This window comes from Myxine glutinosa, chromosome 1 (genome assembly GCF_964187855.1).
Source record: "Myxine glutinosa chromosome 1, kmMyxGlut1.1, whole genome shotgun sequence".
NCBI classification, from domain to species: domain Eukaryota; kingdom Metazoa; phylum Chordata; class Myxini; order Myxiniformes; family Myxinidae; genus Myxine; species Myxine glutinosa.
Window position 1 is genome coordinate 341,122,734 of NC_136261.1, and position 13,771 is coordinate 341,136,504.

The window sequence follows — 13,771 nt, forward strand, 5'->3', positions numbered from 1 at the left end:
CTTCCAAGAGGCAAAGCCCGGCACACTGCCTTGGGGAACTCCAGCCTGAACGGGAAGGGGAGATGAGAGAAATCCATTCAGGGCCACACGTTGACTACGACCAGAGAGGAAGTCCGCAAGCCATGCATGGAGATTTCCATGGATACCATAGGAGGAGAGTTTGGTGAGCAGAGCTGGGTGCCAGACCGTATCGAAGGCACGTGTTATGTCAAGGGAGACAGCTCTGATTTCCTGTTTGGCATTGAGGACCTCCATCCATTGTTGAGACAGCAGAAGCAGCATGTCCAGAGTGGAGTGACCTGGTCTGAAACCAAATTGATGATCAGAGATCAAGCCATTGGAGAAGAGGAAAGATTTCATATCCGAAGCAATGATGGATTCCATGACTTCTGCTGATAATTGGGAGCAGGCTGATTGGTTTGTAGTTGCAAGGATCTGTTTTTGCACCTTTTTTGTGTAAAGCGGTAATGTTTGCTGATTTCCAGGATGCTGGCAGATGACCTTGAGCAAAAGATAGGGTGAAAAGAACAGAGAGAGGGTGAGATAGAGCGGCAGAGCAGGATTTTAGGACCCGTGGGCTGATGCCATCTGGTCCAGTTGCAGAATCAGAGTCGAGGTTTGACAAAAACTCCTCCACCTTGTCAGGAGAGAAGGTCACAGAGTCCAGGAGCAGTTTGGTTCGACTGGGAAAGGTGGGAACAGAGAGAGATGGGTTTGGGACTAAGGATTTTGAGGCAAACACAGAGTTGAGGCATTCGGCTTTGTCATGTGCGATGTCAACTGTGTGGCCATTTGAGGTAAGGGAGGGGATGGAGGGGGAACAAACACCAGAAACGGATTTGACCAGACGCCACCAGGATTTGGAGGAAGGAGACAGGTTTGAGAGTTCATTCTTGAGTGAGGAGAGATAGTGCTTCCTGGCACTCCTGAGGGTAGACACACACTTGTTCCGAGCTTGGTGGAAGGAACTGAGATTTCCTTCAGTTGGATTAGCCTTCCAAGAGGCAAAGGCAAGTTGTTTCAGGGCAATTATTTGCTTTTAATCCAAGATGGCTGCCATACCACGAGACCTATGACTTCACAATTATCATAAAAACATTCTGCATGGGTGTCACTCCTACCCTGAAAGTTTTGTCTCAATCGGACGTGTGGTTGCTGAGAAAAACAAGGTTTAGCCCATACAGACGTACGGACGGACGGACGGACAACACGAAAACATAATGCCTCCACCAACAAAAATAAAAATTTGGATTTGAGGCCAGCTTTTATTTCTTAGTATTTCTATGCATTTATGTTTTACCATTGTGGAACAACAACATTTTTTTGTTCAGTCCTTCATTTTAGGTAAGGATAAGTATTGGAGCAGATGACTGACAGGTGCTTCTTGTTGATCAGGTGTTACTTGTTGCGTTGATCGTTTACACATAAAATACCTGTGAATGTCCAGTCTTGGTTTTAGCTTTTGCTTTTCCTTTGGGAGTCTGCCTTTAGAGTTGGTAGGTATAAACCATCATGAAGACCAGAGAACTGTCTATGAAAGAAAAACAAACAATGTAGAATCTGAAAGAACAGAAGAAATCAATTAGAACCACAGGACAAAAATTGGGCAGAGCAAATAAAACAATTTGGAATATGTTGAAAAAGAAAGAAACCTCCAGTGTACTAAGGAATAGACAATGGCCAGGATGGTCAAGGAAAACAACTGCAGTTGATGACAAAAAAATCATCAGAGCTGCGAAGAAAACACCTAAAACAACTGTCGGTGACATCACCAACAACCTCTAGAGCAGTGGTTCCCAACTTTTTCTATGCCCCACACCCCTAGGAAATATTTGATTAATGTTCGCACCCCCTACAAAAGTAATATCACATTTGAAGATGAAGAAGTCAAATTTTTGAACCACAAATTGAACCACATACAATACTGTGGGTGAACAAATTGAACTAAAAAATAAGATTTTAACTCGGTGCATGAAATGCAAATATAAATTGAGCAATATTAGATTCTAATTTATTCAGAAAAAAAATGAAACAGTAAAATCAATCCCAATTGTGAACATAAAATTCAATGACTTCTTTGTTCCTGCTTCTCTTTCATGATTTTGTCAAAACGTGGAACTTTCTTGCTGACTGCGATCCGCAGGTCTGCCTGTGGATTCAGGCGATTCCTAGATTTTGTCTTAATTGACAAAAGAGAACTGAATCCACATTCACACAAGTATGTCGTTGCAAATGGAATGAGGACACGGAGTGCTTTTCGAACAAGTCTTGGGAGCATATCCAGTGCTACACACCAAAACTCCTCCAAAGTCTTGCTTTCAAATTGCATTTCAAGAGCTCGATTTGTCTGCAAATAAATAAGATCTTCCTTCATTTCTTCATCATTTGACATTTTCTCCATATTGTAGGAATATGGATTCATGATCCATTCTTCTGAAATCTTCAGGTCTCCAGCAGCAAAATATCCATCAAACGATTCTGACAGCATTTCCAAATGAGCCACAATTTCTTCACGCACAGTAGGAGTTATGGATCCAACATCATCAACCATCTCTTCAAGTTAAGGAAAATTTGAGAGATTGCCTCTTTCCAGGCTTTGACACCAAAGACGTAACTTTTCTTTGAAGGCATTCATCTTTTCACAAGCCTTCAATATGTTTATCCCTTTTCCTTGAAGAGAAACACTCAGGTCATTCTTACGAGTGAAAATGTCAGCTAAGTAAGCCAGCATTTGGACGAATTGCTGTGATTCCAAAGCCCCCCACCAGATCACATTCACGCTCTTCCAGAAAAACTTTGATTTCTTCCAGCAGTTCAAAGAAGCGGGTTAAAGCTAGTCCTCCTGACAACCAATGGACTTCTGTGTGGAAAAGCAAAACTGAATGCTCACTTCCCAGATCTTCACAAAATGATTTGAAGATGCGATGGTTCAAAGCTCACCCCCTGATCCAGTTGATGATCTTCACACAAGTATCAAGGACTTTCTTCAAATTTGGAGGCAATGTTTTTGATGCCAAAGCATGCCGATGAAGAAAACAATGGGTAACTTGCAAGTCTGAAATCTCCTTTTCCATCAATGCAGAAAAGCCAAATTTATTTCCAAGCATTGCAGGTGCCCTGTCAGTGCAAACAGAACCAATGACTTTGATATCTAAATCATGTTTGGCAAAGAAGTCTTTCACCAGCTGCATCACATCCTTTGCAGTTGTGCTTGTTTTCAAATCTTCACAAAACAGGAAATCTTCCTTCACAGCACCATCATTGACATACCTCACTAATGTGATGAGTTGACAACAACTAGAGGCGTCAGTTGACTCATCCAACTGAATAGAGATTTTAAGAGGACTAGCTCGGATATCTGAGATGACTTGGTCCAAAATATCTTCACTCAAATCACTGATTCGATTGTGAATGACATTATTTGATAGGGGCACCTGTTCAAACATTTTTCTTACTTCTTTGCCCAGGATAGTTGTTGCCATTTCCAGTGCACATGGCTTGATGAGATCTTCTGCAATTGTATGGGGCTTCTTGGATTTGGTCACTGCATATGCCACTTGGTATGAAGCAAGAAGTAGTGGTTTTTCAACAGAAACGAAACCCAACTTTGGAAGAGTTCCTACAGAATCAAAACGAGCCCTTTTGATTTTCAATGACCCAATATCATGTCCTTCAACATCAGCTCCACCATGCTTGTTCTTGAAGTGCTCTTGAAGCTTGGGTGGTTTCAGATTTGAGTTGGAAAACACAACGATACAAAGAGTGCACTGGGGTTTTTTGCAAGCCATCATTTCCGTTATGCAAGTGAAACCAAAGCGCACATAGTCATCATTCCATTTCCTTCTTTTTGACATGATGAAGGGTTAATCTGCAAAACAGAAAGAGAAAAATATGAGCTAATACGAGAAAAAATATAAAAAATATGTGAAAAAGTATACAATGTTGTATACAAACACGATAAGTGTTTGTGCTGAAAAAAGACAAAAAAATTGAATAAAGTATACGGAGTGGAACATGTTTGACTATTGGTTTGAGACGTTGTTTGCAGTGGCGTGCGGTGATTTTTCGTCATGGGGAAGCAATTTAAGCTACACATAAAAAATTATATAAATACACTAGACGACCCGTGAACCCGTTGTGTTCCCGTTGTGACAGCGGTTGATGAAAAAAAAATACGCAATTTTAATATTATTGAGTGGTAAAACTTTAATTTGAAGAAAATTTGAGCATTTACCTCATGAGTCACCATTCAATGAAGCACGCGTTTAATGACAACAATCTTGGTTGATCTCCCATCATTTTTTTTTTCTCGTAGTGTAAAATATGGGATGGGGAGAGAGAGAGAGAGAGAGAGAGAGAGAGAGAGAGAGAGAGAGAGAGAGAGAGAGAGACAGAGAGACAGAGAGAAAGAGAGAAAGAGAGAAAGAGAGAAAGAGAGAAAGAGAGAAAGAGAGAGCGAGAGAGAGAGAGAGACTTAAAAGTTTTATGTCATGTTCAAAAGGCACACTGGCAGATGGCTGAGTGATGACTCGTGACACACGACGACAAGGACACAAGCCACTCTTTGTCGCACCCCCAGATATTCCATCTCGCACCCCCTGGGGGTGCAGGCACCCCAGGTTGGGAACCCCTACTCTAGAGTGCAGGGGTGACAGTATCACATTCTATCGTTTGCAGAAGACTTCGACAGCAGAATTCCAAAGGCTACACTGCAAGATGCACACCTCTCATCAGCACCCAAAATAGAAAGGCCACAATAGAATTTGCCAAAAAGTACAGAGAGTAGAGTTATGAAAGTATGAAAAAGAGTTATGAAGTAGAGTAGAGTATGGAGTAGAGATTAGAGTAGAGTTATGGAATAAAGTTTTTTGGACAGATGAGACAAAGATAAACCTTTACTAAAGCGATGGAGAGGCAAAAGTGTGAAGAAAGGAATGAGCTGCATGTGATCCAATGCATACGACCTCATCTGTGAAGCATGGTGGAGGTAGTGTCATGGCTTGGGCTAGCTCGGCTGATTCTGGAACTGCCTCATTCATCTTTATTGATGATGTAACTAATGATGGAAGCAGCAGAATGAATTTGGAAGTGCACAGAAACATTTTGTCTGCCTATGTACAAGGAGATGCCTCCAATTTCATTGGGCAGTGCTTCACCATGCAGCAAGACAATGACTCAAAACATACTGCCAATGCAACAACCAAGGAGTTCATCAGAGGAAAAAGTGGCAGGTTTTAGACTGGCCAAGTCAATCTCTTGATTTAAATCCAATGGAGCAAGCATTTTACTTGGTGAAGAGGAGACTAAAGTCAGAAATTCTCCCAAACACACAACAACTGAAAATGGCTGAATTAAAAGTTTTGAAAAGCATCTCGAAGAGCTCGGTGATGTCAATGGATCAAAGGCTCAATGCAGTTATTGCATGCAAGGGATATGCAACCAAATACTAACTACAATACTACTTTAATTTACTCTAATTAATCTGTTCCAATACTTATGCTTACCTAAAATGGGGGAACTGAACATAAAAAGTGCTATTGATCTACAATGGTAAAACATATATGAAAAGAAATCCCAAGAAATAAACGTTGACCTTCCGTACCCTTGTCTCGTATTCATCTTTTGATCTCAAATCCAAATTTCTTGAGTATATCACAATAATACCAATTTTGAGTTCACTGTTCCAATACTTATGGAGGGCACTGTATAATGTATGAACAACAAATTATATGATGAAAACTGAGAATTGTATATACTAGGGCATGCCCGTACTATATATAAGCTAGGACGTGCCCGTACGTGGGTGCCCGTTCCTTGCCAAAAAAAAAAAAAAAAAAAAATTTGTGTAGGGGTGTGTGTGTGTAAACATCCTAGGGCGTGCCCGTACGTGGGTGCAAAAAAACATGCGTGCAAACAACAACAACAAAAAAAAACTTTGAAACCACGTGGCAGTAACGACCACAGAACCCCCCCCCCCCCCCTCTATTTACATGAATGGTTTGGTCCATTCGCAACGACCACAGAACCCCCCCCCCCCCCTCTATTTACATGCAATGGTTTGGTCCAAAGCGAACGGCTTGCAGTGTTTGGTAAAGAAATCGCCATAGCTCGGTAACTACTTCTCCGATTAATATGAAACCTTGAAAAGGCACATCCTCGGGTCCCCAGCAATATACCTGGCAAGTTTAAAGTATATCGGACCGGTAGTTGTCGAGAAACAGCGGTCACAGACAAACATACACACATACACACATACACACATACACACAGAGATTAATGGAATTATAGATAGATGATGCAAGTGCTCATAATACAATGACAATCAAGCCACTAGTGATCAGAAAGTGTGAAATAATCAAATCTTTTTCTAATATTGTTGGTGAAATGTGAACGTTTAAATTCGATCTTTAGCATCCCTCACCGTTCACACATCAAATTAGTTCATGATTTCATCCTCATTGTAGTAGTCCGCATAGGCCTAGCTGGATAGCTTAGACCTTAGAGGTATGCGCACTCCCCTCTGAACTGTTTAGTAGGTGTTTGAATCTCGGCCCAGCTATAAACTATCATTCTGGCATTTCGCATACAGATGATGTTTTTGCATGCACAATGAGGCATCAATGTGCATGCCATCCATCAAAAGGACATTGACCTGGAGGACCCATCTCCAAACACCAGTCATTGGTCGATGTTAAAAAACCGCTTCATGTCTTTCGTGACATGTGGTCAAGTTACTGCTGGTGCCTTAGCCAACTTTCAAAATCCTGCCACATTCAGTCGAATGATAGGCTCAGCCAGCCAGTTTGTGTAAGACTTGTACCGAAAAGGTTCTCCAGCCGATCTCACAAGAAGGTGGCAACATTTAGGGCAGTTGCAGTAGTTGTCCTACAATTGTCACTGTGAACTTAGAATTTTGCCTGCAATTTCATTTACTTTTTCTCTTTTCCGTTTTATGTTTCCATGTTATTTTTGTATGCGTGTTCAGTTCCTTTTTAATTACTTCTTCTTTATCTCACATTTCACTCTGTCATCATTTATCTTTCTTCATTTCATTTCTCTCATTCTCCACTCTTCATGTTTTTTTTTGTGTTTGTGTGTGAATGACAATTTTATTGCCTTGTTCAATACTTTCCACAAATGTCTTTCCACATTTGTCAGTTCGTATCCTGCTTTTACAAGTTTCTTCCTGCATCTCCTCTGCATCAGTCTCCTCTCCCTCTGTCTCATCAAGAACCGTTTCTTCTCCATCAGTCACAAACTCTTCATCATTCCTATTTCCACCGACAGCATAGTCTTCCGTTTCCTCTCCACTTGCATCTTGTATCGGAATGAAAACCTGCTGTGTGAGGTCCATAACTTTAATTGCTCCAGTCTCATTCAAAAATTCGGGTCCACCTAAATCTTGCAGCAAAGCAGAAAGGAAGGCAATATACTGCAATGCAGTACGCAGCACCCTCTGCTTGCTGAGTCGCCGGCCAGGTGGATGGGCTGGGACAACCCGACGAAGAGCTGCAAAGGCCGTGGCCACGAGCTGCTGGCGCCAGCGCTCCCGTCTGTTTGTGAACATCCTTCTCACAATGCGTTGGGGTCGCACTGCTCACAAGAAAAAAAAAAGGTTTATTAATCAATGACTGAAACATGTGCAACTGTTTCTGAAGAAAGATGCTACACATTAAGACCTTTGCAATTTGTCATGTTTGGTTTCATGTTCAATTTCAATGTTTCCATCCACTTACCGTGTCCGTGTGAAAATAATACTTGCATTACATTGGATACTGTAACTTAATTGAGTTATTTTTTCTGGACTGTTTATACATTTGAAACTAGAAACTTTTTCAACACAGTCTGCTTTTCAAAATGTGTGTTAACCATTCAAAAAGGCATAATATGCCACAGTATACTTTTCTTATTTTACCTTCAAAATTGAGGGTCATAATTACTCAGGTTATGCATTGGAAACTGGCAATAAATAATGTCTTTCCTCTGGGTGGCTTTGACAGGCCCATCCGTTTTGGGAAAGGGGGGGAAGGGAAGGAGGGAAAAAATACCCGTGAAAAGAGTGCTTTAACCTCAGTGTTTCCCAGGTAAAAAAGGAAATTGTAATACCCTCTGCCATCATCACCAGGTGGCGCTACACGGTACACATTTACATAGAGAATATTCCGCTCTTCTCCCGGGTCCCCACACCACCGAATGAGGCCACGTCCACATAGCCTATGTTACCCCCCAGCCAAATTGTATTTGTATTTGTACCCCAAGTAAAGTATAAAAGTGTTTATAGCTGGAGTCCGCAGTGTTGCTTAAGAGAAAAATAAACATTAACATATTTGAAATGAGGGCAAATATAATGGAAAAGCAATTACATCCAAATCAGAATCCATCACAAATGTCAAATCATCATTTCACCTTTTTGTTGAATATCTGCTGGTGAATGTGCCTTTCATCACGTTTCTGAGTTAAGTATGATGATGTCCAGGAAGAAGAAGAAGCCCTACCACCAACTTTGACCGCTTCTGGAAGGAATTATTTTATTATTTGTGTTCAAATGTTTGGTGATTGTTTTGAATTTATTTATGCGAATGTGTACTTGTATATAACTGTCATTAATCAAAAAGGCTTAGGCACTATAGAGCGACTTTTTTTTAATCAAAAAAACGATTTTTTTTTCTTCTTTTTTTTCCTAAAACACTCCCAGGTACTCACTGATGAACCTCTGGAAGTTTGACGAAGCTCCGTTCAGCCATCTCTGAGAAGAATGGCGACACAGACCTACTGCTCTCTTACATAGTAGACTAGCTACTATTCTGACATTTTTTGTTTCAGAGGTTTCCTCCAATCTTTCACCGTTCAGGAGATTAGCACGTACAGACAAACAAACAACAAACAAACAAACAAACAAACAAAAACTTTCTTTTACATATATAACTAGCTGAAAGCACCCGGCATTGCCCGGGTTATTTTTGAATGAATTTACTACTACAATTCAGCTTTTACTCACAGCCATAGAAGATTGACTTCCATAATTCAGCTCAGCTTTTAATTACGAAATGGGCCCAGCCCGGCCAAGGCGGCCTCAACCGGCCTCGCCACCTAGCCTATAACCTTTCCGGGGCCTGTCCCGACATTTTTAGTTCTTTTTGAATGAATTTACTACCATAATTCAGCTTTTACTCGTGGCCGTAGAATATTGACTGCTATAATTCAGCTCAGCTTTTAATTGCGAAGTGGGCCCAGCCCGGCCGAAGCGGCCTCGACTGGCCTCGCCACCTATCCTCTAACCTTCCCGGGGCTCGTCCCGACATTTTTAGTTCTTTTTGAATGAATTTACTACCATAATTCAGCTTTTACTCGCGGCCGTAGAATATTGACTGCTATAATTCAGCTCAGCTTTTAATTGCGAAATGGGCCCAGCCCGGCCGAGGAGGCCTCGACCGGCCTCACAACCTAGCCTAAAACCTTCCCAGGACCCATCCCGACATTTTTTGTTTAAGAGGTTTCCTCCTATCTTTCACCGTTCAGGAGATTAGCGCGTGCAGACAAACAAACAAACAGAAACTTTCTTTTATATATATATATATATATAAAGACTAGCCAAAAGCACCCGGCGTTGCCCGGGTTGTTTTTGAATGAATTTACTACTATAATTCAGCTTTTACTCGCAGCCATAGAAGATTGACTACTTTCATTCAGCTCAGCTTTTAATTGCGAAATGGGCCCAGCCCGGCCGAAGTGGGCCTCGACCGGCCTCACCACCTAGCCTATAACTTTCCGGGGGCCCGTCCCGACATTTTTGGTTCTTTTTGAATGCACTTACTACTATAATTCAGCTTTTACTCGTGGCCATAGAAGATTGACTATTATAATTCAGCTCACCATTTAATTGCGAAATGGGCCCAGCTCGGCTGAGGTGGGTGGGCCTCGACCGGCCTTGTCACCTAGCCTAAAACCTTCCGAGGCCCGTCCCGGCATTTTTTGTATTGCAGGTTTCTTCCTATCTTTCACCGTTCAAGAGATTAGCTTGCGCAGACAAACAAACAAACAAAAACTTTCTTTTATATATATAGATAGATATAGATAGATTTAGACAGAATAAGAGGATAGAAGAAGAAGATAAATAATGGTTCCCAAAAGCATATACAATCCTCTACTATTCTTTCACATAATGTTTCTTTTAATTGCCAAAATTCCATATTGGTTCCTATCACAAAAACAATTGACGTGCCTCATGCCCAGATATTATTGCATGCATGTACCAAATAGTTAAAATAATGCATCTAGTCATTCTTGAGTAGTGTTTCTGGACGGACAGACAGACAGAGGAACAGACAAACCAGACTCAAAATATAAGGCTTCAGCCGGCTGACAAGTTATGGAATGTAATTTCATTAAGTTCATGATTCCTTTGAGATTTAAGATTATAAAGGATAATATTAAAAAATAGATTAAACAATTGGATGTGGATATGGCACAGGCATAATAGGCCAAACAGCCCCCTTTTGTCTATATGTGTCCCTGTCTATATAGTATGTACACATAAAAATATGGAGACAAACAGAGAGAGGAGAATCTAATTGTGGCAGTGTAAGTTTCTCTAGAAATGGATTGCAAAGGCATTCGAAAGAGGTATCAGATTGAGCATAAAACAAAGAGAAGGTTGGAGGGTGCAAACAGGAGATTGTAAGTGTTGATGGTACCGTTGCAGATGTTGTTTTCATAAGGAAGATGTCTCCTTTTAACACAGGCAGTAAAGCTGGGTGGAGTAAGTATGCAGCTCCTGTTAATAAAAATAGAAGTTCATATATTTGTTATATCTGCACAACAAATAGACCTTCATTAAAGTTCCCGAAGAAGGTTCATCTTGCATTACCTGACCTTTCAGAGAAGTTGAAGAATACGTCTTATACAGTGCATTCAGAAAGTATTCAGACCCCTTCACTTTTTTCACATTTTGTTATGTTGCAGCCTTATGCTGAAATCGTTTAAATTCATTTTTCCCCTCATCAATCTACACTCAATACCCCATAATGACAAAGAGAAAACAGGATTTTAGAAAGTTTTGCAAATTTATTAAAAAGGAAAAACTGAAATATCACATTGACATAAGTATTCATACCCTTTGCTATGACACTTGAAATTTATCTCAGGTGCCTCCCATTTCTCTTGATCATCTTTGAGATGTTTCTACACCTTCATTGGAGTACACCTGTGGTAAATTCAATTGATTGGACACGATTTGGAAAGGCACACACCTGTCTATATAAGGTCTCACAGCTGACAATGCATATCAGAGCAAAAACCAAGCCATGAGGTCGAAGGAACTGCCTGCAGAGCTCAGAGACAGGATTGTGTCGAGGCACAGATCTGGGGAAGCCTACAAAAAAATCTCTGCTGCATTGAAGGTTCCCAAGAGCACAGTGGCCTCCATAATTCTTAAATAGAAGAAGTTTGGAACAACCAGGACTCTTCCTAGAGCTGGCCGCCCGGCCAAACTGAGCAATCGGGGGAGAAGGACCTTGGTAACAGAGGTGACCAAGAACCCGATGGTCACTCTGGCTGAGCTCCAGAGATCCTGTGTGGAGATGGGAGAAACTTCCAGAAGGACAACCATCACTGCAACACTCCACAGATCTGGGCTTTATGACAGAGTGGCCAGACGGAAGCCAAACAGTTCAATCTTGGTTTCATCAGACCACAGAATCTTGTTTCTCACAGTGTGAGAGTCCTTTAGGTGCTTTTTTGCAAACTACAAGCGGGCTTTCATGTGTCTTTCACTGAGGAGAGGCTTCTTTCTGGCCACTCTGCCATAAAGCCCAGATCGGTGGAGTGTTGCAGTGATGTTTGTCCTTCTCGAAGTTTCTCCCATCACCACACAGGATCTCTGGAGCTCAGCCAGAGTGACCATCGGGTTCTTGGTCACCTATCGTACCAAGGACCTTCTCCTCCGATTGCTCAGTTTAGCCAGGTGGCCAGCTCTAGGAAGAGTCCTGGTTGTTCCAAACTTCTTACATTGAAGAATTATGGAGGCCACTGTGCTCTTGGGAACCTTCAATGCAGCAGAATTTTTTTTTGTCGGCTTCCCCAGATCTGTGCGTCGACACAATCCTGTCTCTGAGCTCTGCAGGCAGTTCCTCCGACCTCATGGCTTGGTTTTTGCTCTGAAATGCATTGTCAGCTTTGAGACCTTATATAGACAGGTGTGTGCCTTTCCAAATCATGTCCAATCAATTGAATTTATCACAGGTGTACTCCAATGAAGGTGTAGAAACATCTCAAAGATGATCAAGAGAAATGGGAGGCACCTGAGCTAAATTTCAAGTGTCATAGCAAAGGGTATGAATACTTATGTCAATGTGATATTTCAGTTTTTCATTTTAAATAAATTTGCAAAACTTTTTAAAAGCCTGTTTTCTCTTTGTCATTATGGGGTATTGAGTGAAGATTGATGATGGAAATTTTGAATTTAAACGATTTCAGCATGAGACTGCAACATAACAAAATGTGAAAAAGTAAAGGGGTCTGAATACTTTCTGAATGCACTGGAGGTATGAAATCGCTGTACTATGAGATGATGGAAATATTCAATCAAAATCGTCATACAAAAAGTAGAACAACAAAAAAATTTCATCATTTCCTTTTTTATATGAGGCCATGGACTTGGTTCTCACCTCTTATATTTTAACTCAACCACAATATGTTTGAAAAATATTAATGAATTACTATTACGTAATACACCTAATATTGTCATTGATGTAAAATGGGGAGGTCCTTTTAAAGATATTTACGAATAAATCAATTTACCATGTATAATTAATTTTTTAAATCATAATTTTAAATGACACTGAATCTTTAAAAAAGCTTATATTCGATGTCTACCACCATTTTTGGAGCCAACCTCCTTAGCCACACCATATCATTGTCTGCTTACCCAATGAAAGCCACTGGATGGAATTGGTGAGCTCGGAAGTTCAGCTTCTTTGGAGAATTGCTGTTCAAATTTCCAAGCCTGGTCATTCTCAAGGCAAGCAACTGTGGGAGTGCCAAGGTGACCATATCGGATCTGCTTTTCATCATCGAATCTATTGCGGGAACATCTGCTACCTGCCCTCTCGAGACCAAACCTTGTTGTGCCTTGAGCGTGACCTCAAACATTTTCCTTCGTTGTGATGTAAGGTCATTAGAAATAGTGTTTGGTGTTACAGGTCGCGGTGCTGAGCAATTCCTAGATGGATGAAGCGAGCGGAGGAGGTAGCTGTTGTAACGATGAAACGTTGATAAGTCAATTGTGGGCACAGGGTTGGTATCAGTCTGCATGCTGGTCTCACGGCAATCATGCTTTTCATGGGGCATTTTTTCTTTGGTGAAGCCAATCGCCTTTGCTTCAGCTGATCCATTTGCATCATCATGATGTAAAGGGGATGCAAGCGAAGTTGTGTCCTCAGGATGGAGCAAGCTTGAGGTACCGTGAAGAGAAAGATGAGGACACTCTGGGTGGGACATAGACAGTTTATCTTGTGGTCTTTTTTTCTCTGATGGAGAGACCTTTCCCATGGAGTCGTATGTCATGTGAGAAGATAGGTGAAGATGAATACCTGAGGATACAAGGGGGAGGTAAAAACTTAGAATCATAACAATATTCCAAAGAGTAGTGGTAGTAGTAGTAGTGTTTTTGTTGGAAAGGCTTTAGAGATTTGCGTTCAGGTATCAAGAAAGCCAAGGCAAACACTAGCTTCCTGGCTCATGTCGCCCGACTACCTCATCCCTGCAAGTCCAT

General features: G+C 41.2%; 1 protein-coding gene and 1 long non-coding RNA gene across 2 annotated transcripts in view; both read right to left on the bottom strand.

Moving 5' to 3' along the window:
- Positions 1 to 13,771, bottom strand: part of LOC144889486 (uncharacterized) — a 497,490-nt gene that overhangs the window by 17,269 nt on the left and 466,450 nt on the right. The gene's annotated exons all lie outside the window — the stretch shown is intronic.
- The window catches only part of LOC137412727 (uncharacterized), a 46,831-nt gene continuing 39,178 nt past the window's right edge, over positions 6,119 to 13,771 (bottom strand). Inside the window, exons 2-4 of the mRNA XM_068098022.2 lie at positions 12,926 to 13,589; positions 10,695 to 10,774; positions 6,119 to 7,593 (exon numbers count right to left, since the gene is read on the bottom strand). Coding sequence (XP_067954123.2) covers positions 7,073 to 7,593; positions 10,695 to 10,774; positions 12,926 to 13,563 — 1,239 coding nt within the window. The 5' untranslated portion in view covers positions 13,564 to 13,589 and the 3' untranslated portion in view covers positions 6,119 to 7,072. The remainder of the gene's footprint in view (positions 7,594 to 10,694; positions 10,775 to 12,925; positions 13,590 to 13,771) is intronic.